The sequence below is a fragment of the Larimichthys crocea genome, chromosome XI (genome assembly GCF_000972845.2).
Source record: "Larimichthys crocea isolate SSNF chromosome XI, L_crocea_2.0, whole genome shotgun sequence".
NCBI lineage: Eukaryota > Metazoa > Chordata > Actinopteri > Sciaenidae > Larimichthys > Larimichthys crocea.
In genome coordinates, this window is record NC_040021.1 from 14,933,768 (window position 1) to 14,959,935 (window position 26,168).

At 41.2% G+C, this 26,168-nt stretch overlaps 2 protein-coding genes across 3 annotated transcripts; both read left to right on the top strand.

Annotated features, from left to right (window-relative positions):
* Positions 1 to 4,427: 4,427 nt before the first annotated feature.
* ora6 (olfactory receptor class A related 6) lies at positions 4,428 to 5,467 on the top strand. Its single transcript, XM_010731919.3, has one exon. The coding sequence runs from the start codon at positions 4,538 to 4,540 to the stop codon at positions 5,465 to 5,467; it is 930 nt and encodes a 309-aa protein (XP_010730221.2). The 5' UTR covers positions 4,428 to 4,537.
* Positions 5,468 to 8,651: 3,184 nt separating this feature from the next.
* Positions 8,652 to 25,281, top strand: mgab (MAX dimerization protein MGA b). 2 transcript variants are annotated; one of them, XM_010731894.3, is made up of 22 exons: positions 8,652 to 9,204; positions 10,970 to 12,176; positions 12,935 to 13,394; positions 13,511 to 13,598; positions 13,752 to 13,865; positions 13,956 to 14,075; positions 15,840 to 15,953; positions 16,125 to 16,521; positions 17,234 to 17,423; positions 17,679 to 17,916; positions 18,208 to 18,386; positions 18,503 to 18,710; positions 18,810 to 19,027; positions 19,271 to 19,510; positions 19,637 to 19,898; positions 20,417 to 21,075; positions 21,173 to 21,264; positions 21,392 to 21,437; positions 21,573 to 21,737; positions 22,615 to 22,726; positions 22,910 to 23,461; positions 23,558 to 25,281. In XM_010731894.3, the coding sequence occupies exons 2-22, from the start codon at positions 11,005 to 11,007 to the stop codon at positions 24,499 to 24,501; spliced, it is 6,570 nt and encodes a 2,189-aa protein (XP_010730196.3). In that variant the 5' UTR covers positions 8,652 to 9,204; positions 10,970 to 11,004; the 3' UTR covers positions 24,502 to 25,281. The 2 variants fall into 2 exon arrangements, with proteins under 2 accessions (XP_010730196.3, XP_010730198.3); XM_010731896.3 differs by lacking the exon at positions 8,652 to 9,204 and adding an exon at positions 9,242 to 9,518.
* The last annotated feature ends 887 nt before the right edge of the window (positions 25,282 to 26,168 follow it).

Consider the following 26,168-nt stretch of genomic DNA (forward strand, 5'->3'; position numbering starts at 1 on the left):
TGGTCACGGTGGTGACTGTCAGGCAGCCTGGAAACACCTGTACACAAACCCGAGTGCCAAAGTGGGATTCAAGCCAAGAGAAATCTCTCCTGTGGCGCTTGCAGGGGCTCCGAGCCAAGACTTGCAAGTCTGGGTCCAAACCAAATGATATATTCCAAATAAATGTGTTTTTTTCTTCTTCTGTATAATCAGACATCACCCTTGAAGTATCTGTATGGTGGCTTTGCTTTGACAAGAAACAGAAAACAGCAACATGCCCGTTCATGCAAAGTGGGCAACAGCCTCAGACAACTGGGAGGGTGGGGGGGACCTGGACAAGTTGTTAGTTCATCACGGGAGAAAAACAACCTTCACACTAACATCCACACACTTACGGCCAGTTTACTCACCAATTGACCTGTATGTCTTTGGGCTGTAGAAGGAACCACACAGACACAGGCAGAATATGCAAAATCCACAGAAAAAGGCCTCAGCTGGAGTTTGAACGAGGAACCTTCTCGCTGTGAGGCGACAGTGCTTAAATATAATCGTGTTTAATCAATTACCTTAAAGTATTTGAAGCCCCCACAGGGGCCAGATAAAGACAAATTTTCAGCATAAGAGCAGGCTACTGATGACTCTCTGGTTCTTGGGTGTGTCACTATAAATACAAGGTCACCCTCAGTGCTTGTGAGACTTTGAACGGACAAAGCGTCTCGCGTTTATCAGTTTCTCTCCCCCAAAGTAGGGTTTACTAAATACCATGCCTAATTTCAGTGTTATTTTTTTTAACAAAGTCTGCAGCTGTGGAAAAAAAAGTAGATTTCTAAAAAACCGCAAGACAGGATCCAAATCAACCAAGCATTTCAGTTCTTGAGTCTCCTCTATAAACTCCATTTCACACCCTTAATTGACTCCACAGACAAGTGATTTTTGAAGAACTAACAGTGTCACCACAAGTGTCAAACACATTTTATTTTGACAAAACTGGTAATTAAATGTAATTCTTCCACCAAGCAATATAACTCTTGAACAGCGGCTTTACAAAGTGATTGGCAAGTGATGCACTCTGATTGCTGCAGCTGCTGCATATTAACATTTAGATGAAATTTTATGCAGCATTGTAGCTGCGGTGCCATGGCTCAAGTCCAAGTTCAGTCCTAAGTCCCAGTTCTCAGGTTTGAGCTCTAATTATGAAGCAATGTATTCAGTTCTTATATGCCAAGTCTCCACATAGAATAATCCATACAGAAATCGAATAAAAACTTTTTAAGACTCACGTACAGTATAGGCCTCTTTCACAGCAGTCATTGTGACTTTGATATTGGTAACGTGAGTAGGAAAAGCACGGGTGTTAATAATAACATTAAGGAAGGCTCTGTGCTTTATTAACTGTGACCTGTCAAAATGTTTTCCATGAAAAAGAACTATTTCATTATCTGGATACTTATCAATAATCATACTCATCAATCTTCCCAAATAGACAAAATTTAAAAGCCAACAGAAAGTCTTCCTCTCTTTTAGAGTTATAAAGGTTTCTAGCTTACAGGTTTGTTTTCAGGGTATGCGGTCTGCTGAATATGCATGTATCTTCCACTTGGCCCATAGACTTTACAACTGTGATGACGTCGCAGATTTTCAATCACTCTTTTTTTTAATATAGTTTTTATATAAAACTCCATGGATCAAAAATTCCTAATAGAAAGAGTAATTGACCTTATTTGGCAGTTTTAGGTGTCCTGTCAACAGTTTTACAGATGTCTCTTTTATAATGGTGGTCTGTCGGGAAAATTCTTTTTGGGCTGCAGGGGCATTTTTTGCTGCGATGGCTTGTTGCACAGCAGACATATTAAGGAAAACCATGGTCTACCTACATTTTTTTAATGACAGTAATGACAATTCATGAGGGCCACTGGAAAAATTGGAAACAGGGCGTTGTATCCATGCCTAGAACACCTGAGAGGATGGAAGAAATGGAGCTTGTTCAGTGACATATACTGTACGTACATAAATAAAGTTACATTGCATAATGTAACATGAATTAAGTACTTTTCATAGTTAATGGTGTGAAGAGTTCGCAATTTGCACATTTATGGGAAATGACGATCACATTTTACTCCTTTTTCGTCTTTCTTTTTCTTTAATTTGCAACTGTGAGGAGCACAGCCAAAATATAAATATAAAACATATGTACAGCTTATATTTGTGTACATTTCACAATGTCCATGGTCCTTCCCTGTCCGCTACATAGCAAAAATGGTGACCACCGAGGCAGAGAAGTATCCAGCATTTGTATCCAGTGCGCACTCAGCTTTTTGTTCTCATGCATTTTGTCATAACTGACAGTATGAATGCTCTTATGTACTCAAAATAGTGTAAAGTGTAAGTATGGAAGTATGTGAATTGAGACACAGCACAGCTTGTGGCAACATCTCTTAAAATAATGTATTTTCTACTTAATTGCTATCTAATTATCTTGTTGTGGAAAATATAGGTCAAGTATTTAGTATTTTCTCAATCTATGCACAAAAGTCACTTTCTTGCTATGTCATTTGGCCTTAAGAGCATTGTTGAAATTCTTTCAGCCATTGAAGCATTCTCATCTGCCACTTGCCACGGACTGACTGTAAATTCAATCTTTTTTGTTTCTATCTGATGACAGATCAGAAACTTGTATGGTCAAAGCAGCACAGAAAAGCATTAATATTAATGATGAGCAATAAATATCAACAATCATATCAAATATAGTTTAAAGGCTTTAGACATCAAGTATATAATTAATGTCATGCCGGACAGAAAAATTGGCCATAATGAACATAATACTTGGATCTCAATGGCCATGATCCAATAAGAATGATTAAAGTGAAACTCTCCTCACATTTGCTGATAAACTAATAGGGAGGTCAGAGAGAGCGCTCATTAATACACGTGTGACATCCCTGCTATGACAGGTCAAAATGTCTGCTGTGCAACCAGTTCATTAGGGATGACAACATTGGTTTGTTCAGTCAGACCAGTTGGTTCACCACTTTGGTCCACAGTCAGCTATCTTCAGGCTTGACTTATTCATGTGCTAATGCCTAATATAATTTCTGTGATTCTTACCCAATGCAATCGTCTGTGTTGTTTCAGTCTCAGAAGGGGATTTATAGCTGGGGTTTTCCACCAGTGAGTGTGTATACAAAATAAGAAAGATAACATGTGATCTGTGGAAAACCCAGCATACTGTATGTCTCACTGCATTAGACTGAAGCCTCATCAAAAAAAACATAACCAATTAACAGAATGAAATGATTGATCAGGTCTCTGATTGATTATTATTGGAGGGTGAAAACGTTCAAAGCAGTCCAGGCTCGTTACATAACACTTAGGTTACCCATTTACTGCCAGTATAGAACTTATCCTTAATTACACACACACACACACAGACACAGTGGGATTCATAATTAAGCTGACTCAGGATGCAGGGTTTGGTTGAAGAGAACGTCTGCTAACTAGACAGTGCACTATAAGTCTAAATGAGACAAGCTGGAACATGAACCAGTCTTGTGTGAACAACAAGGTCTAGAAGTCCCATTATGTCTTTGTTTGTCCACCACACAAACACACACAGACACATATTCTTTATGTTGATTATTTAATTCTGTTTATCGATTATTTAGATTTATGTCTTAAATACTGTGCTTAAGAGTTTTTCATCCAAACCAAAGTGACCATTTTTTTTGTTAAGATGTCGCTTTCACTAGTCTCCCTCAACCTCTTTTGTGCATTGGTTACTCTGAAGCAGGAAGTTTCCACAAGTATGTTATATTTAAAAACTTACACTGTGAACGCTTTGAGAATTTTATTAAATTTTCTAAATAAATACTATGATTATACACACATAACCATTTATATCACTGCTTTTATTCTAGTCAAGCTATGGTATTTCTATCTCAGTATCTCAATTATATATAATTTCTTGAAGAGATAACAAGGACCTTGACATATATCCTCAGAATGTTCACACCTCTCATTAATGAGAGGCAAAACATCACTGGAGGTAAAGGCTTACAAATGGGTAATAGGGGAGATGTTACGGAAGATGTCATTAAGCTGATTTTTTCAAGTCAAAATATGGCGCTGCCAGTTGAACCACAAAATGACAAAAATGAGGTGGAAAACAAGTGTCAAAGGATATAAATGAGCTCCTGCAGGGATTGCATTTGGTGTTGTCAGCCACTGGAAAAACATGTCACTGCTTTAAATCAGATGCTGGTCTCAAGATGAAGCTTTGAAAAGCTCAGAGGTAAAACTTTAATGATTCCCTGCCTTCAATGTTTCCAGCATCCTCTTGTTTTCCTTCCTCTATAATGAGCACAGCCAATCACCAATCTAGATACTTGCCACCTCTGAGAACTTGATAACAAGGGATTCTGGTCAGTGATGCGACAAAGTGGGGCGAGACGGACGGCACTACAACTTCTCTCCATGGTGGAAAGTCATATCTCTATCTCCTTACTTCTGAGGCAAGAACACGGAAGGGACATATTCTGTTTGATCTAGCTTAGTTTCAACAATGGTTTTTGTCATCATCGACCTCCTGATCTTAAGAGTCATTGTTTCTTGCATAGGAGTTATTGGTAATTCAGTTCTCATCCTCTCCACTTTTCAGACCAAATTCTCACGAATTAAATCCTTTGAGTTGTTTCTTTTGGCACTGGCTTCAGTCAACTTGGAGGAACTTCTTATCGTGAACATCTATGACCTTCTCATCTTCCAGACCTCCATCGTCAAATCCGGCACTTGGATGTGTCGCACATTTAAGTTCCTGACTATGTTTGGTGAAAGTGCCAGCATCCTCATGACTGTCCTCATCAGCATCTTCCGCTACCAGAAGCTGAGAGATGCCGACAAGAGGGTCAGCCTGCCAATCTATCTGGATAGCATCAGGTCAGCCTTGATGATGATTGGCATTTGCGTGATGCTCTCCACGCTACTGTGCATCCCCACTCTTGTCATTAGGTTTCCAGGACCTGAAGAAAACATCACTCGAAAAGGTGGCTGCCCTCCAGACTTTTTCCAATGCAGTACATTTTTTTGTCCTATATTCAACCGCTTTTACAAGTACCTGTTCCTTGTGTCATGCAACATGGTGCCTCTGATCATCGTTACAGTCAGCAGCTGGCTCATCATCACAGTGCTTCTGAAACAGAGGAAGACTGTGACAACAGTTGTGAGCGTGAGCGGGAGTGGGTCTAACCAGTACAGCAGAAGGAGCAAAGGTCCAAGGCTCCATCGTAGCACGATAGCTGTACTGGGAGCTATGGCATTGTTTCAAATCGACTGGACTCTCTATCTGATCTTCCAGCTGACTCTTAGCCCCACCAAGTTTCCTTTTTGGGCTGAAATGGAGTTCTTTATCTCAACTTCTTATACAGCCATCAGTCCGTATGTGTACGGGATCGGGAATAACCTGTTCTCTCTTAAGAATATAATAAAGAAGTAATTTAAAGCTTCAGGTCAGACTGTTTTTGAAATTGTGATAAGCTCTTGATTTTAGTGACAAAATAATAAATCACATATATTTTTTTGTTTGCTAGTAAAAAATATTTTTTGTAATGATGAACTGATATTATGTCACTAAACTCTACTAAAAGAAGAGGTTGGAATTTTTGGAAACTTCATCTTGCACCTTTCATCAGTAAACAGATTACAGATTAATCTAAATTTGTGTTCAGTCCCAAAGTTGTATAGAATTTCTTTTTAATTAGACTCATAGTAAATGCTTTTTTTTTTTTTTTTTTGGTTGACAAGAGCACTGAAGGACTGTCATTCTTCTGGCTAAAGAACAAAATGCTTTTGTTCTTCACTTTCTTACATCTCGGTTTCAGTCTGATAAATGCAGACTCATGCATGCATCTCATTCTTTAATGCAATTCTCCTGTATTTATATGGAAACTCAACAAACTCATACAGAGCAACCTTATCTGTGTTAACAGTATAATAAAATGAGTGAAGAAGCATTTCTTTCCGACAAGCGATAACTTAACATAGTCACCCTTCTGGGTTTTCTACTTCTCTCTCTCTTGCTGAAATGTCAATAGCTTTAAAAAAGAAAGAACATTTAAATCTTGTGGTTAGTCTTTGTAACATCACTGAAAAGACACAATGACTCTTACTAAAAGTGAAAGTTATTATTCATAGGTCACATATTAGTCACTGAGTTTAACTGCGACAGATTTTGTTTGATATTAGATCTAGGTGATATTAAGTCTCTGCTAATACGGTCCTTTTAAATGTTACAATGTATCTACAAAAATAACCACAGTAATGTTTCAGCATCCTACAGCTCAGCATACTTTAACATTAACTTTACAGCCCTAAATTACAGAGAATAGCAGAGTCAGTAATAGTATCAGGTATGAGTGTCTGATAAAATGAGGGAACATCTTAATTTGAATTAATTTAAACTTTATTATCATGTCAACAAATAGTGGTAATAGACTAAATATTCTGCCTGTTCATGGTTATGTTAAACTTTAGTTGATACTTGTAAAAGAAATCACAAAGGCTCCACAAGGTCTGTGCACTATTCTTTGCTACCACTGCTGATTTTAGGCACACATATTACACAGTTCTCACACTGGCCACTTTATATTTTCTGCAGATATTTAAAACAGTTTGCACAATTTACAAATTAAGAAGAAGATAAACTTCAGTATTTATGTGGTTTTACAAAATAAGAGCAAATGTGTGGTGGTGAAATAATATTAATACTGTGTTGTTGTTGTTTTTTTTCTAGGTTTCTAGAACTTACGTGATGAAAAATAAGTGATGCTAATCCTAATGTTTCACAAAATTATATAAAGATACATGGTGTTGTAGCTATATGTGTACACATTTTTTCATTTTTTTATTCCACCTGCTCATTTAAATAAAAATAAATCCCAATATTTATATTGTGGAATAAAAACATTAACACTCAACACAAAACGCATTATCTGTTCTGCTGGAAATATTTCCTCTCATTGGAGCTATTGAAAAATGATTCTGGATATTATTGTAATATTGATGTAATTTTATGGGACGTCACTGCTTTGTGAAGATTAGTTGCACATTGTCTAAATATGAAGCGTAAAAACTAAATGAACCACTTTTCAAGGTCTATCCCTCACGACTGAATATGTTATTACGTAAATTCGTCAAAGCGGAATAACTGCACAGGTTTCGAGATAAACCGAGCACGGTGGTGGTGAGGGGGGGTTGTCCTGCACAAGCAGGCTGCAACACCTCGCCACGAGATCCCCACGTGGAGCACAAAAGATGGGTATGTTCATATGGGCTTCGTTCCCACTTCCTAGTCCTGGTTAGACCCCGCCCTGTTAGTTTAATAACATATTACCGTTGACACCGTGTGATCATCCAGTCTTTGTACTTCTGCAGGTTTAATTATGAACTCACACTCTAGCCTAGTCTTTGAAAGGAAGTCCTGCTGTCTGTTGTCCTGTGTCTTATTTCAATGCCACAAGCCATAAAACACAAACGACACAGATGATTTAAATACACTACACAATCGTTCATAATAGATGTGACGTATACTCGTTAATATATATAAATATTTATTTATTTATTGGCTTGTTTATTTAATTATTTTTCGCTTGGAGCATCGAGCCATAGCCCACCCCCTCTCCTCCACGCTGATTCACAAGTGTGGTGGAAATCAAAGCCATCTTCCTCCACTGCGTTTATTCCGCTTTATTAAACGGAACAGTCACATGCAGGCATCATTTTAATCGGCCTGAACATGGACTGCAGTCAATGTCAAAACTGTGTTTGCTTTATTTATTTTGTCGCCAGCATGAGGTGTATGGATTATTTCACAAGGAAGGGGGGGGGGAGTAGTTTCTGGAAAAATCTAGATATTTTAACACCCTTTTGATTTAGGCGGATTGAGTCCAGCTCCCCTCCAAAGACCACGGAACAAAAATTAAAAAAAGACTATATCTGAGTTGAATAATTCATAGAGGAGACATTCAGTCAGACTAGCCTGTGTTAACTATATTTATAGGCGTGATCAAACCACTCCTGCACATTTTGAACTTAAAGCTGGTAGCTTTTTTGGCTTTTTTGAAGTTTGGACTTCAAAACAAAATAGCTACCCAACAATATCCATATTCAGATTTCCTGTGGCCAAATTTTGAGATACTCTTATGACGACAGAGAATCGTGAAATTATGATTTCCTGCTCGTGATGAATTATTGCGCAATACAGGTACTCAGGTAAATGATCACGTTTTATCTGCGACGTTTCGCCGCCATCTTGTAAACCCAAACAATGCCGGTCCACGTTGTTTTTCGGTTGTTTTTTTTAGCGGTTGTAAACAGGTCAATCACGAGTTATTGATTCACATGTGCAGGCTAATTTTGACACATTGTCACGTGGTTGTATTAACAAGCTCGCACGCTTACAGGATAACTTTTTCTTTTTAAATCAGGGATGTGTTCAGGTCATATTTTCAGGCCACTGACACCATGATGAAACAACTGGCCGCTAAAGTCCTCCGGAGGGAGCTTGCGCATTGGCTACTGGAGCTCAACCGCCATGGTGAACGTGTGACGTCACAGCCCGAGAGCACGGATGTGTGTGTATGTGTGTGTGTGCGTGTGTGTGAGAGGGGCAGCGAGGAGTGAGGAGAGTGTGAGTGTGTATGGAAATGTGAGCGACAGAAAAGGTAGAAGAAGTAAAAGGAAATACATTAAAAGGAGGAAGAGAAAGTAGCAGCTACGTTGCTTTCTGTTTTGGGAATTTACACATCCGAAACATTCTCGTGCAAACTTGCTGAGAGTTGTCCTCAACCGGCGCGCGGACAGAGCTCGAGGTGGGAAGCGAGAAAAAAATCCTCCGGGATGGTGCTGGTGCTGGACTCCCGCTTCCCTCGCGCTGGCGTCCCGAGAATCACGCGCCATTGAAGAGGGGGGTGATATTGTGCATGCGCTTTGGCTTCACTGCGTGCACGCTCGGGTCGGTCGATGCGAGCACACACACTGACTGACTGACTGACTGACTGGCGTGGCTCTCGGCCTCCATTTGCCAGTTTGTGTTTATGTTCGAGGGATTCACCGAGGCCCTAACGACGGCGACGACGACGACGGCGACGTGCAACAGTTGAGAGTTCCAACGGGGACGTTGTTATTACGTCGCCGCCCCGTAAGGCCACGAGGCATCCAACCGATGTTTGAAAGGTGAGGCGTTAGTGAAACCTGCAACTTTTCCAACTTGCTGAGTGGAGGGAGCGGGCGGCCTGTCCTCTCTGCGGTGTGTGTGAGGAAGAAAGCTGATGACAAACAACTTAAACTCGTAGCCCGGCTTCTTGTTTTGAGATATAAAACGGACACACGTTGGACAGTTGGGAGTTTGCGGTGTAAACACGCCGGTTTGAACCCGTTTCAGTCGCTCGTCGCTCCGGTTAACACCTCGTACACCGCAGCATCTGTGTGCTGGTGTGACTGTGTGATTAGTAAATTGACCCGCGGAGGGCAGGACTATCAGAAAACAGGTAATGTTTTTTAGCACACGGTGATTTTTAATTTTATATAAGCTTGTAAAGCGATAAACCATTTAATAAATGTCCGCTATGAGTGTTTTATCTTACACTTTAAACACAGGCCGGACCGAGCAGCCATGTCCCCGGCTGTGTGATAAGGAGGCAGGCTATTGGTCAGTCAAACCAAAGTCAACTTCGCGAAGGCAAAGTCCAACTTCTCTCAGACTGTCAAAATCAATTATACATTAAACTAAAGAAATATTCAGATGTTGCACGTTTGTGATATTTGTTAATGTGCATAGTATTAATCATAATAGACACGGGGGCGTGTTTGTTTTGGCCCGTTCACTCATCATTTGTGGTTTAAAGCTCTAGTCTGGATTTCATTTAACATTTTATGTGTTTTTATTCTGTAGTTTACGCAGATAATAATAATAATAATAATAATAATAATAATGGTGTACTGCAGCATCACCACAAATCCTCCCACCACACTCAAGGTCAAATTTGAGAAATATTCTAGCTTCCTACACTCTTTGCATAAGCCCAGTGACAAAGCAGCTCCTAATAATTTCCTTAATCCATTACACAGTGAAACAAGTCGCCGCCATGCTCATGAAAGAACCACATATGGCCTAAAGTTGTAAATAAATGATAATTTATCCGTTTATTTTTCAGGAGGGTACAGCCTCATCTAAAGTTGTTTTTGCAGTGGTTTGAGTTTATTTTATTTTTTTTTTAATTCCTGTTGGACACACAGAGCTCTTCTATGAATCATGCAGATTAGATATCTTGAAATTTTGTCTGGGTGCTCTATGTCGTACTTGAGCAACTGGCAACATGAGAAACAATGGTTGAACATCCTTTCGTTTTGTATGATATGAAAACAGTGTTTTTGACTTAACAAAGACAGGATTGCACCTTGAACTTGGATCATGTGTTACAACAGTGATGCGACGATTAGAGCTGCACATTGCCAGACCTTAAAGGTTCAGTGTGTACGATTTAGCTGTATTCACAAAATATATCAGGAATGGAATTTAACACTAGTGTGTATAAACAGCTGAAAATAAGAATATTTATGTTTTTATTACAGCAGAAGGAGCCTTTTATATCTACATATACCGCAGGTTTTCTTCCACGGAGTCCACCACGTAGACTACAGTGAGGCAAAAGGTTGCAATCAGCAACTACACTAACTAAATCCAACACAGTTGTCCTTTTTAACAGCTCTACGAGTGTTCTACTGTTCTGTCGGGTTGTCATTTGATTGTTTAAATCGCTCGATGCATCTTTTCTGGCAGTGTTTGCTCTACTTGAATGAACAGTAATTGCTTTTATTAGCATTTGTCAACCTTGTTTTCTGTTTTTGTTATTTAGTGATTGTCTCTGAAATGTATGTTGTACATCTGAACATTGCTGTATTGTATAATTAACAGCATTATTATATCATGTTCTCTTAGGTATCAAATGAGGTGGAACACCACAGCCATCAGCGATGCCTGCCACAGACTCTGAACTCGCATCAATGGAGGGCCCTCATGCATTGGAGGATGAGAAGGGGGGCTTGACTAATACCCCCTCCTCGGTACCTCCTGATACAGTCCCTTCTTCGGCTCCTCTTGTTCCGACCACTACGAGATGTAATTTCACTAGTGAGACTGTGATTGAGACAAAAGCTGTCTCAATGGCAAGTAATGACTGCAGCTCGGCGCTCTCTTCACCTGCTGAAGCTAGCCCGGCAAAGGCGACTGTGACCTCACCTACTACGTTTCACGGGACCATTGAAACAAGCCCACAAGCTACCTCACATATAGCATCAGCGTCAGACTCCCTGTCATCCACAGGGACGAGCTTAGTCAACATATCAGAATCGCCATCGTCGTTGCCCGTGTTGCCATCTACCACATTTGGTGGTACCGACCCTAAAACTGACTTTCCGGCTGTGCTGACCTTCAAAGGCGTCAGCATCACTCTGGAGAATAACAGTGTGTGGAAGCAGTTCAACGGCTGTGGCACTGAGATGATTCTTACTAAACAGGGCCGCCGCATGTTCCCGTACTGTCGGTATCGCCTCGCTGGCCTAGATCCTGAGCGGAAGTACAGTCTAGTCCTGTCCATAGTTCCATCAGACCAGTACAGGTACCGCTGGAGCACAACCAAATGGGAAGTTAATGGACCAGCAGAACACCAGGCCCAGGGTCTAATCCGGGCGTTTGCCCACCACTACTCGCCATGTCTCGGCTCGGACTGGATGGGCAGCTTGGTGTCCTTTTATAAACTCAAACTGACCAATAATCCCGTAGATCAGGACGGTCATATAATCCTACACTCCATGCATCGTTACATTCCTAGACTACATGTGATACCGGTCCCGGAGGGGGACGTATTCACACCTGAGCAGCCCGTGGTTATGGGACCAGAGAGCATGACTTTTACATTTCCACAAACCGAATTCATGGCCGTGACGACTTATCAGAACTTTCGGATCACCCAGCTGAAAATAAATCATAATCCGTTTGCAAAGGGCTTCAGGGAGGATGGTAACAACACCCGCCTAAACCGGGTCACCACAGAGACCCAGCTTGTGGTGAGGACGGACCCTCTGCCTTCTGCTTTAAAACCTGCTGAACTCCTTGAACCTAAGGAGGAGGAGGCTGTGGATCTAAGGTATGTTTTATGGGTTTTTATGTTTGTTCTATGTGCTACACACTGATAAACGCTCAGTGGGCACTTTATTAGGTACACCTGTGAAATATAATCCAATCTAATCAGGCCCAATCATGTCAGGGAGGTATTAATTGAACTATATGCTTGTTATGGAGGTATTTAGACCACCCTGTAGAAAAATTAAAGGTAAGATTGCATTAGATTGTATACCCTATAAAGTGTTTGCTTGTGACATTTTGGCTTTGTTAGACTTTTGGAAATATATTCATAATGCCTTTGTCTTAAATAGCTGTGTTTTAATGTTAAAGTGTTGGCAGAAGAAGTTGTTATAACTGTTGTAATAACTGAGAGCGAAAGCATCTATCCACTGTTTAGTGTCTAGTCAATGTAACCACACCTCGCCATTCAATTGAAAGAATGTGGCATGTCTCTTAAGGAAAAAATCCTGCAGGTCATTTAAGGAACAGTCCTTTTTACAGTGGATAGATAGAATAATAGGTGCAACTCTGATTTTATAACTGGTGCATATATCAGTTGTAGGATTTGAGGGATACTATAATGTAAGCATGTTATGCAACAATAAGTACGTAGGGATAAGCTGAGAAATGGCTGTCCTTTCATCAATTAAACTACTAGAATTAGCCTATTAAAATACCATTGCCACATGTCATAACAAATTAATATATCTTAATCTTGGCATTACTGTTAAATCATTTTCACTTTATCTGTTCAGCATTTTTTTTTTTGTTGTCTTACAGCATAAAAAATCACACCGTCTCTGCTTCTCTCTCAAATGAGCAACAGACCAGACTGGTCCTGAAGCCCATAATGTCTAACAATGGCAGTAAGCATGAGGCATATGTCCCCTGTATAAGAGGCAAGCATGCCCTGGGTGAGCTTGTGCTCGTCCAAAAACGCCCATGTGTGGAACCCAGCGAAGAAACCCACAACGTCTGTGTAAACCCCACACAGAGCGTCAGAGTAACGCCCAAAGCGATATCCGTGACTCCCACTTCCACAAGGTCTACTCCAGGATCATCACCCGAGTCCCGCAAGAGGAGGAAAAGGACGAACAGACGTTGGGCGAATTCACGGGGAAAAGAGTGGAAGGCTGCGGCTGCCTCCCCCACGGTAGTCCACAGCCCATCGTTAACTGTCGCTATGCAACCAGAGCTGGATGATGTAGAAGGCCTGTTGTTTGTGTCATTTACCTCAAAGGTAAAACACTATGAATTACTGAATGATCCGCACACGTCTCCAAAGGATTTATTATCATTTGGTGTGAGGTGTGGCGTCTCCTTCAGTGATCAGTCAAATGTTCTTCTGTGTGACAGGAAGCTCTTGAGGTTCACGCCAGGGACAAGCCAGCCACATCATCAGCATCTCCAGTTTCCCTAACAACACCGCTACAGAAGCAAACAGGTAAGCAATGTAAAGATCTTTCATTTGGCTGGCCTCTCCTACTAATGCTTTTATGCAGCCTATCTATCTACAATGTTATGAAAATGTTAACCTTGTGACACCTCCTTCTATCATATTTAACCGACAACAAATCACACTTCTGTGGCGTTTCAGTGGAGGTCATTCCAGAGACTGATGAGGATAAAATAGTCCGCTTGGAGGCTAACCTGCTGCAGGATCTCAGACTTCTCAAACACAGACAGGTCATCCATCCTGTGCTGCAGGAGGGTGAGTTCATACAAACACATGAACATCTCAGTGGTTGAGTAGGTTGTGAAAAGTATGTAGAGTAAATATTTTTCTCTTCTTTTTGTCCAGTGGGGATGAAATTGAGCTCACTAGACCCAACCAAGCCCGTCGACCTGCAGTATTTGGGGGTTCGTCTGCCTCTACCTCCCCCGAGCCTACCAGAGGAAGCCAACGCCACCTCTCCTGCTGGTATGTTGGACTGTCTTTGATTACTGCTTGTGCAGTGTGTAAAATCAGGATTCAGATTTATTTAATTCAACCGTTATTATAGGAGTAGGCACTGGCACTAAATAGTTGCTCCATGTAAACAGACACTCCATATAAAACAGGCTGTGAACACCAATAAAATGTTTTACTATATTTTCACCTAAGGGCAGACAAGCCATCATGCCTGGCTCGAAACACGGAGTTCCTCGTTTTGGATTACGGTTGCTGTTGTCACAAACAGAGCTGATCAGTCGTGATTGGAGCCAATGCTGTGGGCATGTTGCCGTCTGCATATCCATGCAGGCTGCATAAGGGAAAAGTGGCATAGGGACTGTGTAATTATGCCCCATATTACAGCAACAAATGTGATGATTAAACATATTTGTATAGCACCTTCTTTTTGTTTTGTTTTTTGCTCTCTCTCACACTAGAATTATCTGTCTCTCTAAAATTTAGACAGCACATTTGCGAGCGAGCCTGATGTGAGCCTGAGTTTGAATAATAATCACCTCTTCCTGCAAGCCTCATCTGTAGTTTTTCATTTAGTTGGAGCCTTGTCTGATCTCCGGATGCAGGAAATGAGAGCTGAAAAGGTGTTTTGTAGTTTAAGAATATGGTCTATTAATGGTTTTGAAATGGTCTTCTTGTTGGGTGGAATTAATGCCATGTTCTCCAGTGAAGTAGATTGATTACATGTGTAGATTGTGTTCATCATGGCATCCGCATCCAGAGCTGTAATGACATTGTTTCTGCCAAAGATGATAAATGGAAATCTTGGAAGGACTGACTTATCTTTGTCAGCTTCTTGAGCCATATGGTGCCATGTTTGAGTCGTGCGCTGACAGTCCCTAACCCTATCTTCCACCAGTGTCCGAGACATGGCCTTCTTTTAAGCGGTGACCCTCATTGCAGAGTGTGCTCCTGTGTCGAGAGCCTTCTTCTGTCTTTTTCTTTTCATTTTCCCCCCTGTTGGCCACAAGTGGTGTCAAAGCTTTTTGTTTGTGTTTTCGTATACCGATATAATCCTCCAACAGAGACTGATTGAAGTACTAAAACCTTGTGCTTGTTGTACTTAGAAGATATAAAAGTAAGCCTACTAACAGCTTTGAATTATGTTTTTATATTTTTTGGGGTTGAAGCTAAAAGAATAAGGCTGAAAAGTTTATACACACCATAAGAATACATCTAAGAAACACATTCATTTAATGGAATACACAAATGTAATTATACTCACATCTACTCATGCTGTAATGATGGGGCAGTGATGTTATAAGCTTATTAATTTATGTATTCACACAGTTTGCCAGCTGTCCTTCCTGAATTTGGCAGCTGCAGTTGTGTTGCTCTCAGCCTGATTATGCGTTTAACTTCATCTCTCGCTTAATATTATAGTTTACTCTTCAATTGTAAAATATGCCACTTTGTTTCCAGTTGACTTATTCATGATTGCAATTGGAGTTATGCCGCAAAACACCACTTTTTATGCGTTCACGACTCGATTACAGAGTTAATAAGCACTGGGCCTGATGACAAAACATATCCTGAATATGTTGAGCCTGCTTTGTAGTGCAGGGCACAGGTCACATGATTTGAAAAGTTTTGCCAGCATGCATTTAATAGCATGGTTTATCTATTCGGACAGTGTGTCATAGTTTCTTATTTAGTTTCACCGTCTCATCTATTCAGATTTGACTCTGTTGCTGCATAGTTTTCACTGAAGGCTAATGCAGTATGTTTAATTCACAGACGAGGGGCTACCCTTCATCTCACGGACAGGAAAGACGAACGACATGACGAAGATAAAGGGATGGAAAAACAAGTTCATAAGAAACAAAGAGACGTCTCCGGCTAACTGTGATGGTAAGGTTTGCTTGTCTTGTTGTAGCTTCAATTTCCCTTTTATCATTCAGTGGGATTAGTATAGTCATTCTAATTACCAAAAGATTAACAGCACTGAAACGGACTGAATGTATTCGTGTCTGATTCATTATTCCTAATTGATGAATTAAATGCTCTTTATTCTTCCTAAAGGATCACAAAAGAACCTCTCGGCCTTCTGCAGCAATATGTTGGATGAGTACTTAGAAAGTGAAGCGCAGTACATCAGTGAGCGTGCTGCTGCCTTCTCTACAAACCCAGAGGGCTCTGTGGCCTATCAGCTGCCTGCTAAAAGCTCCAGCTATGTAAAGACCTTGGACAGCGTACTCAAGCATCGAAATGCTGGCTCCAAACTCTCAGCCGGGGCTAACAGACCATGTCCTCTTTCTTACAAACCCCTCCTTTACTCTGCCCTAACGTTACCGGCTCCTCCTCTGGCCAGCCCCGCGACCCCCGTTCAAACAGGAGCTCGGTCCATGCAACAGCCAGGAGCTGCGTTGATAGCTCATGCTGCTGCTGGGTCCGACAGCATTAGTTCTGTTTCACAGAGGTAAGGATGTCTTTGTAATTTGTCTTCATTTTAAGGGTCTTGGTACATTTCTCAACAATAAATCGCGTTAGTTTTTGAAGCCAGCATATAATAATTATTTTCATTATCGATTTATCACTGATTCTTACCAACAGTCCAGATCCAAACATTTTCAGTTTACGATGATGTAAGACGGGGGAAAGCAGCAAATCTGAGAAATTTGTGAAACTTCAAAGCCATCAAACTTAATAATCCTCAAACAGGCTTATCCAAAGAATTTACAGTTCATTTAGAGTCTTTTTGAAAAAGTAATTTTTGTAATGAATCAGCCACAAAAGATGTCGAAATGATTTTTGGCTGATGATCTGAATATGCAGTAGTTTTTTATGTTTAGTCTCTTCTTGTTCTGCTGTTCACTGCCTTTACAATATTTCTATTTACAAAAGGGCTGCTTTTACTGGTTATGTTTATTAGTTCCCTTATTTTCATCAGTCTGTATTTCTTCTGAGCCTGAGGTCTTACGAGGTTACTTGTATCTTATTTTATGAGGACGTTATGCCCCGACTGCAGAGTAATGTGAACACTGGAACTTCTTTGAGAAATGTTACATATTTGTCACCTAAATATTTTCACAGTACAAATGTTATAAAAAAAAAAAAACAGTGTCAGAAAATTCTTTCTCAGATTTTAGAGATCCAGTTCCTTTTAACTAATTCTCATCCTCTCTCTTCAGATTACCTTCAGGGATCAGCTCGAGAAACTTCGGGCAGAGCCATGGGACGATACACAGATCTCCAGGCTTCACAAAGTTCCATTCCAGGCTGATGTTGATGGAAAAGGGAGCTGTGAACCAGGGCCTGAGCAGAACACAGCTGACGCCAGACAGGCTGTCAGCGGCCCTGTCTGTAATTCTGACAAAACAGGTATGAAAACATTTTGCACTAGTGTACTAACAGGTTTCATGTACAATGTCACCTGACATGACATGATGATTGGCTGTCAGTGCCGATGTCATTTTTTTTGACACATTTTCTTTTTTATTAAACTTTAAAATAAGTAAATTAGTAAGTAAGCAGTATTGCCAATTCTTGGCTAACAGAGACACAGATTGACGTGTTACTTGGAGACACATGCATATTTAAAATTATTTTGCTGACTCTCATTTCCTTTTTAATCAGATGCAGCCTAACCAGGTCTTGAAAACATCTAAGTATCCAAAGTATAAAGATGAGGGGCCCGAATGTGGTCAGGACTTCTGCAGACTTGGCTGTGTGTGTTCCAGTCTCAGGCATCTGAACAAGGGTCCCTTCCACTGCCGGCGGCCTGAATGCATGTTTGGCTGTACTTGTTTCAAACGCAAGATCTTCAAGCACTTGAGCTCAGTGGAGACTGAACAACAGACCCCGCCTGTTTACTGTAAGATTGAGTAATTTGATTTCATGTGTGTGTGTTGTGCTTTTTTTAGTCTACATTTCTACAACGATAGATTTTATCTGACTAAACTTTCTTTTTGAAGCAGTCGAATCACTGCATTCTTTCATTCATAACATAATTTGCCTGAAATACACTGTTATTTAAAGGTGTTTTATATTTTTACACAGAGCTCTTATGTTGATAGAAATGTCTTTAGCTTGTGTTTCCTGCTCAGTTTGGTTGCAGCCATCTGTAGTTCAGAAGTGTTAATGAGACGCTTTTATCCCTCCCCAGCTATGACTAATATGGAACATGTGGACCAACCTCGACCAGGCTCCCATGCTAATAAACTGTGGAACCGCAACATTCGTGATGTAGATCCAGACCCACTCTTCACCCCAAAAAGTGCTCCTCTGAGTTTGGCCCATTTAAAGGCCGTAAAACGCGGCAGTGTACCTCGTCCAACACAACCGGTAAAATAAAATCTTTCTTTGTTTGGGTTTTCTACTATTTTTTGAGCCTTACACTCTTGGACCTGTTGTTAGTTATCTACTAGTCCTTTAAATTTAAAACTTAAAAATCATTGCAGATTCGAGAAGAGGATAAGGATCCAGTGTATAAATATTTGGAGAGCATGATGACATGTGCACGCGTAAGAGAGTTCAACAGCAAGCCTCCACCTGAAGTCACCATAGAGCCCAAGATCCTCGATACTTTGGCAGCAAAACCACAGGAAACGACCACTGATAACCCGCCGAAAAAGTACTACAAAACCGTACTGATTGTTAAACAGTCAGGTAAGGAACTTGACTGCATGATGTATATGCCTGATTGTAAGATATTGAAATAGATATTTGTTGCTATGCACAACCATCACAAATTATGTCCCTCTGCAGAAAATGGAACCACATCCAATGAAATGGAAGCAAGAAAACAAATTGAAATCCAGTCAGCGTGTCAGTGGTACAAGGACCACAAAATGGTCGTGGAAGGTTTATATCAACGCATGAATCAGAATAAGTTGTCTCAGCGCTTCTTTATAGGACCTTACCTCATCAGCCCGGTGGACAAGGTCTTCATACGGAAGCCCAGCGGCTCCATCGTCACCTACAGGGTAGGTATCTGAAGTGTAATGCATCCATGTGGCATTAAAAAGTGATTCAAGTCCAGAATCTACTGCATGTTGTGATGTTGAAAAGATGAAATGCAGTAAAATGCTGCATTAATTTACTGGTTTATTCCAAAACTGTCGAAAACCAGACCAGCTTTTAATATTCAAAGCTCTCTGTGATTGTTCCAATGGAGCATCATACCTCGCATTTTAAAGAATGTCTTGCTGTACTTCACCTTCTTCCAGGTGCAAATCAGTAAACCATCAAAAAGCAGTGATAATGATGAGGACGAGTTCGATGAGAGCGATGAGGAAATGTATGACAATAAAAGCCACGATGAGGACACTGATGCAGAAGAATGTGGTCAAATTGAAGGGCCAACCCTGCGGATTGGAGTCACACCCTTCCTGAGTAGAGTAATACCTGCCGGCAAACTGAGAGCCAGGACCAAACCTGTTGGCTGCAAAGCATCTGGACTTATACAGGTCAGGCTCAAGTCTCTAACAGTATTTATGTGTTTTTATCTGGGTGGAGCTGCATGACTAAAGGCGTAGGAAAAAATCATGTACTTGGAAATGTAAAGTGATATCGACATATTTCTTCCTTTACAGGTAAATGGAAAATCCTACAATCAGGCCAGACTGTTGCTGGGGAACATGGGATCTCTGCATCCAGCCAACCGCTTTGCAGCATACATCACAGGCCGACTGCTTGCGCCCGCTGGCGTTTTTCTCAAAAACCCAGAGAAATCACACACTACAAACAAAATCAACCCTCCTCGTACTCTGCACATAAAAGCTGCGGGCACAGTTGTCCCTCCTATTATAACTGCAAGGAAAACCACTGAGCTCAAGACATCAACGCAACCACCAGGTAAAGTCTCTCAACAGATACCCCAACAGATAAGCAGTTTTAAAGAGATTGCTCCCAAAGGAGAACAATACTCCGACACAGATACAACTCCAGCTACCGTAGAATCATCCAAGGGAAATAAAACTACCTCCTTGTAAATGTACTGCTTATAAGTCTAGTTTCCAACAGATAAAACCAGGACTGTCAGTTTTGGCATAGTCTCACATAGCCAGAACTGTCTCCAGAGGGCTGTCAGTGCATTAGTTTTGGCAAGACTCCTGGTACATGTAGGGAGGAGATAAATGATTGCACACCCTTGTGTCTATGTGTCCTTTCCAAATTATACTTAACCCTAATCTGACCAACATTAAGGTCCCAATTCATAATATTAGAGAATCAAAGGAGGTATGTTTTCCATTCCCCACGATTTAGATAGATTACAATTCTTTGTGTTTAAAAATATTGAAATTAAGCAGGTTTGTTTCAGTAAGATAAATATTTGTCTCACCACCCTGCCATGCATTGTTCTGTTTATTCAGTTCAGGTATGTCAGCCCGACTCTCGGCGAAAGGGGTCCGTCAACTTGCCGCAGAATTCACAGAACTTCTCGACCATCAGCCCTGTCCAGATGTTCCCCTCTGGCCAACGCAGCTCAGTCAGCCCCTTCCAGGGCTGCTCCATGTCCTCGCCCGTCTCTCTCACGGTCTCGCCGTCACTGAAAACCCCCAGCTTTTTACATCAGAGTGGGACCTATTCATTCAGGATCTGCCCTCCGGCTAACCAGGACACCAGAGACCAGAACCTACCAGGAGTCACCCTTCCTGGGGGCTTCACCCTCATTCAACTCCCTAAGCCTGGAGCTAATGGAGCTGCGCAACAATCAGAATCCGTGAAGACTTCAAACGTGGCTGGAATGGATAAAGCCCCACCACTAAAAGATGCTTTGTTTAATTTTGGCCACTTAGCAGCTGATTCAGATGCAAATCGGCTTGGTTTGGACACCTTTACTAGGGTTAAGGAACTGTTAAGCAGCAGATTGGTTGAGTCTGGATCCTCCCCTGGTCTCATGTGTGAAGAGAAGATGCCCTCAGATGAGAGCGATGAAACCAACAGCAGGCAGGTGGCCTTGGACATCACTTCAGAGGACTTAAGCTCCAGCTCCTCGGACTACTCTGGAGAGGGTGACGACGATGTGAGTGTAAGTACCCAAATGTATTTGTTTGTTGCAATTCTGTGATTGTTAGAATTAAATATTCACTGTCCGTGTTCTGCATGTTGTTGAATGTTTTGTTCAGGAGGAGGACGTGGACATTGAGACTGTAGAAGTCGGACAAGGAATGGCCATCGCCATGAAAGCACCTTACATGAAAAAACTTAAAGAGACACGGTAATGCATTTAAATGTGTTTGTGCTTGTAAATGAAAGGATGTATGTTTTGTGTATCTGTGCATTCTCTGCCAGTGAATGAAAAGTTTGCTTTCCTTAATGTTTTGTTAAATTCTGTCTACCTTCAGAGACTCCAGTGGTAATTTGACATCATTGAGGGAATTTAACATCCAGGTATGCCCTTCTCACTGCTGTAGCAGCCTTTTTCAGCCTAACGTTATTCTCCTTCTCAAGAGACTTAAAGAGTGTCATTGGTTTGATGTCAGTTATGGGCAGAGAATCACGTCAGTGTTTCCGTTTATGTTCCAGGGTCGAATGGACAATGAACACGATGAGTCTAAGGATAAAAAGAGGAGAACAAACCACACTGTGCTAGAGAGGCAAAGACGCTCTGAACAGCGGCACCTCTTTGACAAACTCCAGACAGTCCTTAAGAGTGACCCTAAGGCGCCCAGGCTCCGCCTCCTCTCACTGGTCAGTTCTACATCCTGCTCAGCCAGGATTTCCTTGAGTTCAGTTATGATAGGCCACAAACTACAAGAACACTACGCTACAAGAAAACCATCAAAAGATGCATTTTATCTTATTCGTATGTCCACACAGTGCTGCAAGAGCGAGAAATGAACCCCTGCAGTCATTATAATAGAGGGTAACTTCAAATCAGTGCAAGAAGAGTTAACCAAAACAAGAACATGGGCAGAAAATTTGCTCTCATAATGAGGAAGCTGGTGGAGAAAATCGTTTTTCAGGGCCTTTTAGATAATTACGATTGTAGTGAACATAGCCAGAGTTGATTTTGGGCCGCTGCAAGTTCCTCAGTTTAATTTGTCCAAACATTTGTGAAATAATTCTGCAGTAAAACTCAGAGCTTGTTTGAGCCAAGTGTGATTTACTACTTCTAGCAAATTTGTGGTTTTCACAGCACATACTCTACAAACTTGAATTTAGCCAACATCCACAAAAATTCTTGTTTTAGTTTTTGTTCCCCCTTCAATAGGAATGTTTAGGTCACTCAGTTTAAGACGTTGAACTCTTTAGGAGTAATTTAGCCAATATACTCACTTTATGTAACGCCTAATTGTGATTGACAGTAGAAAGAGCTGTACATCAAAGTTATTATTTGTTATTTACAATGTTGTGTACCACCAATTAGCATCAAAGAAGAAAGAGTAACACAAAGATGGCATATCCCAAATTAATTTCTGCACGTTGCAGAGCTGTGTATGGCCGCCCACACAAACTGTGGGCAGATAAACAATTTCCAAACTTCAGTATTCATACTCGTTTCAATTTGACAAGATAATTCACTTACACTGTCTCCAGTCTTCACTCTGTTTTGTTGTGTTTGCAGGCCCTTAAGGAAATCCAAAATCTGGTTGAGACCTCTAAACGTCTGGAGGAGAAGAAGAGGAGGCTGACTCGCCTGCAGTCTGTTTATATGAAGGAGCTTTCCCTCTTGTCTGGTGTGTACAACTTGTAGTTGTGATTTATGTACTGTTTTATCCTGGAGTAATTAGTTGAACCTTTTTATGTCTTCATTTGATCTGATAACGTCTTAAATGGGAATGATGACCAGTGGTCATGTCACAGATGCTAACATTTAAAGCTGTGTCTCTAACTTTTGTTTTGAAATTTCACCTTTTTAGGAAAGTCTGATACAGTGATTAAACACAAGCTGAATCAGATCTGCGAGAAGCAGAAAATGAGAGAGAAGACGACGAAATGGAGGCCTTTCTTTTCCCAAATTCTCCAGTCCAGAGCTGCTCTTCTGCAAGCCACTAATCCCCCATCCAAGCTCCAGCGCTCACCCCTGTTACAGCCCAACTTCTGCGTGACTCCATCTCAGACTAGCCTGCGCACAACTGCAGCCCAGAAGAGTGTAGACCGGACACCCATAGACCGGACACCCATAGACCGGACACCCATAACGACGCCCCCTTCTCTGCCTCAAGCAGTGTCCTCTCCAGCCCAGGTTGAGGTCACTGCACCTTCATCACTGGCAGAGAAAAAGCCCCCAACAGTCCCCTCAGTCGCAGATACACTTCAAGTCACTGCAGCCCAGGATGGAGCATCACCTCCACCTCTTTTCTCAACACCCAATTCCAACAACACCTCTGTTGAAAAATCACAGCCCTTTACTCTTCCTCTGATTCGCTCCAAGACCGGCAGAATCATACTTCCTTCATCTCTGAAACCACGTAAGGCATCCTGCTGATTTAATCCCTGAATCAAATTCTCTTCATTTAAATGTATTATTATAATCTTACGGGTATATTTTCTTCTTTTTCTCACAGTTGGTCAAGGCTTCTACACTCTTATCGTTATGGATGAGAAGCCGGAAGAAGAGGATGGTAAGGTCAATACGCAGCCTTCTGTTGTGGACTCGTCCAAGAATGTAGAGAGGAGCTCTTCTAAATCTGATCACACTGCAGATTCAGAAAGGAGTCGTATTTTGGAGCAGGACAAATATGTACAATCCTTAGACCCTGAACCAAATCGATCAGGTGTCCCCCTGGCTGCACTTGTCCTCCTCAACAAATCAATCGGTGTACCTTCTGCGGCTGCGGAAGCTGTGAAAAGCCAGGAGGGAGATGCAGCGGTGGGTTTGAGCAAAACGCAGGCATCTGCCTGCTTGAGTTTTAAACGTTTGCATCGGAGTCCTACTTCTGCCGAGCTGGAGCCAGAGCCGGAGCCGGAACCCGAGCCGGAGCCCAATCAAAGCCCTCCCAATGCCCGCTGTGGCAGAGGCAAAGGCAGACCTCGAAAGAACGCTGCTACCCCTGAGAATGAAGATGTAAAACCTACTGCAGTAGAAGACACCAGGAAAGCTGTGAGTGAAAGTGAAACATCTATTGTGGTTAAAAAGAGACAAAGTAAAAAGTTTACTAAATTGGAGGTGACCAGAGACAGCCCAGGAGTTTTGAGTGATCACCCGGTGCCAGGCAGACGAGCCAGAGGAAGACCTCCGAAGAACAGGTCGGCACAACTGAGGAGCCCTCCGGGTATGCGAGCAAGAAGTAGTCCATATAAATCCAGCGAGGACAGCCCTGTCAGACACTCTCGCAGTTTTAAAAGCCTGGACGTTAAACCCAAGAAAAGTCCCAAAACAACCACCTCACCTTTGACCACATCTAGGCCTTTAACCCGAGGTTCTCTAGGAAAGGACTTCCCCAGTGCAAAGAAACGCTCCTGGATCGACATAGAAAAAGAACTGGAACCAGAGCTTGAATTTGAATAGTCCTCACACTTTTGCGTCTCTACACATTCACGTGACCTCTTTTCTGTATATGTTAGCACAAAACTCAGTGGATCTTTTTCATACTACAGAGAAATGCTGTTTTTGGTATAAAGAATATAAGAGAAAGCATTAATTGACCTGGTGAATGTATGAATCAGATGTATAATAACTCCCACATTAAGTTTGCATAATGTGTTTTCTAACATACGTTTCTTTGATACCTGTCGGCCACATGTCGTGTTTACTTCTCGTCAGAAACAGGATTTGTTCAAACTGTTGAATCAAATTCTTTATTACGGATCTGTCTTATGCAAGTGGGAATAGAATCCAATATGTTAAGCCTTAAAGTGTATAAATGTCTGTATCCTGAAAATGACCAGAAAATACACTGCCTCATTAACTCTGAAATGTTAACTTATGATTATTTTTTTAAATTGAGAAATAGTTTGATGCGTTCTTCCCTTTAAAATTCTTGTATACCGTTACTAACTCAGTGAAGATCATCTGTAGTAGCACTTTATGTTTTTTGGTAGAAACCACAATGATGTCTGATGTTTGCTTTAGTCTGTTAGTTCACAAATATGAACCCGCATTTAAACCCGACGTGTCCCGAGCAATCAAGATGAAAGCATTAGCCATATATTATGTCTGTTAAAATAACCTCTGTAAATAATGTATTTCTTTCTTTTTTTAAATTCCACTACATGTGTTTGTTTTGTGGACGATTTTGAAACACTGGTTTTCCTGTTACTTTAGTTCAGTTGAAAATGTGAAGAATTATGTGGCCTTGAAAATCAATAAAAAAATCATTTGTTATGGGTGCCCCTCAGTCACTCAAATCTTGTATTGGTTTCATTGTACACATTTTAAACCATCCCATCTTCAGTAATTACTGTCCGAAACAGTAACAGCACAGGTCTTTAGTGTGAACTAAAAATTCATATCTACACCATACACCATATCTCTCGTAGCAGCATTACCATGCCCGCAAACTGTCCTAACTGACAGCAGCAGTGAGTTAAAGTATTTCCCTACATATGGAAATGAGTGTGAATCATTGCCTGCCTGTAAGGTAGGAAAATGAGAGTGAAAGATGTGGATTCAAAGCACAGCGGAGCGCTGTATCACAGAGGCTTGATACTTTATTTAATAGCTGCCATTAAAAAGTTGGACATGCAGGGAAGAAGACACTTAATGGAGGTCATGTGTCAGACCATGACCAGTTCGCAATACACTGCAATGTGTGAGGGAGATTACATAAGATTACATAAGGTACTACTTTTTTAATTTACAAAGGAAGAGTAACACTAACTCCAGTAGGTTAACTGAGCACGCACAATGAACACGAAGAGGTTTGAGTTACTGAATTATTTGTTGTTAATGTGTGATGAGGGTTTGTTTTGTGCACAGATATAATCTGTTTATCTGATGCTAATATGAGAGGGTACTTGTAGAAGATATGACTTACTCACACTGCTCAAGTGTGTGAGGGAGAGAGAGAGAGGCAAGTAGAACATCGTCTTCATAAAAGCACAAATTAATTTCAATATTTTGTCCTGCATCTTTTACGTTAGTTACAGAACCTGAATGACGGCACTGTGCATTGAGCAGAGTGCAAGCAGGACAGTGGGTAATCATGTACATCATAAAAATCAAATATTACAGAT

Coding starts and splice junctions, on each gene's coding strand:
- mgab (XM_010731894.3), top strand. CDS start 11,005: ATGCCTGCCACAGACTCTGAACTCGCATCAATGGAGGGCCCTCATGCA. Junction 13,395..13,510: donor TTGTGTCATTTACCTCAAAG/GTAAAACACTAT, acceptor TCTGTGTGACAG/GAAGCTCTTGAGGTTCACGC. Junction 19,511..19,636: donor AAGCATCTGGACTTATACAG/GTCAGGCTCAAG, acceptor CTTCCTTTACAG/GTAAATGGAAAATCCTACAA.
- ora6 (XM_010731919.3), top strand. CDS start 4,538: ATGGTTTTTGTCATCATCGACCTCCTGATCTTAAGAGTCATTGTTTCT.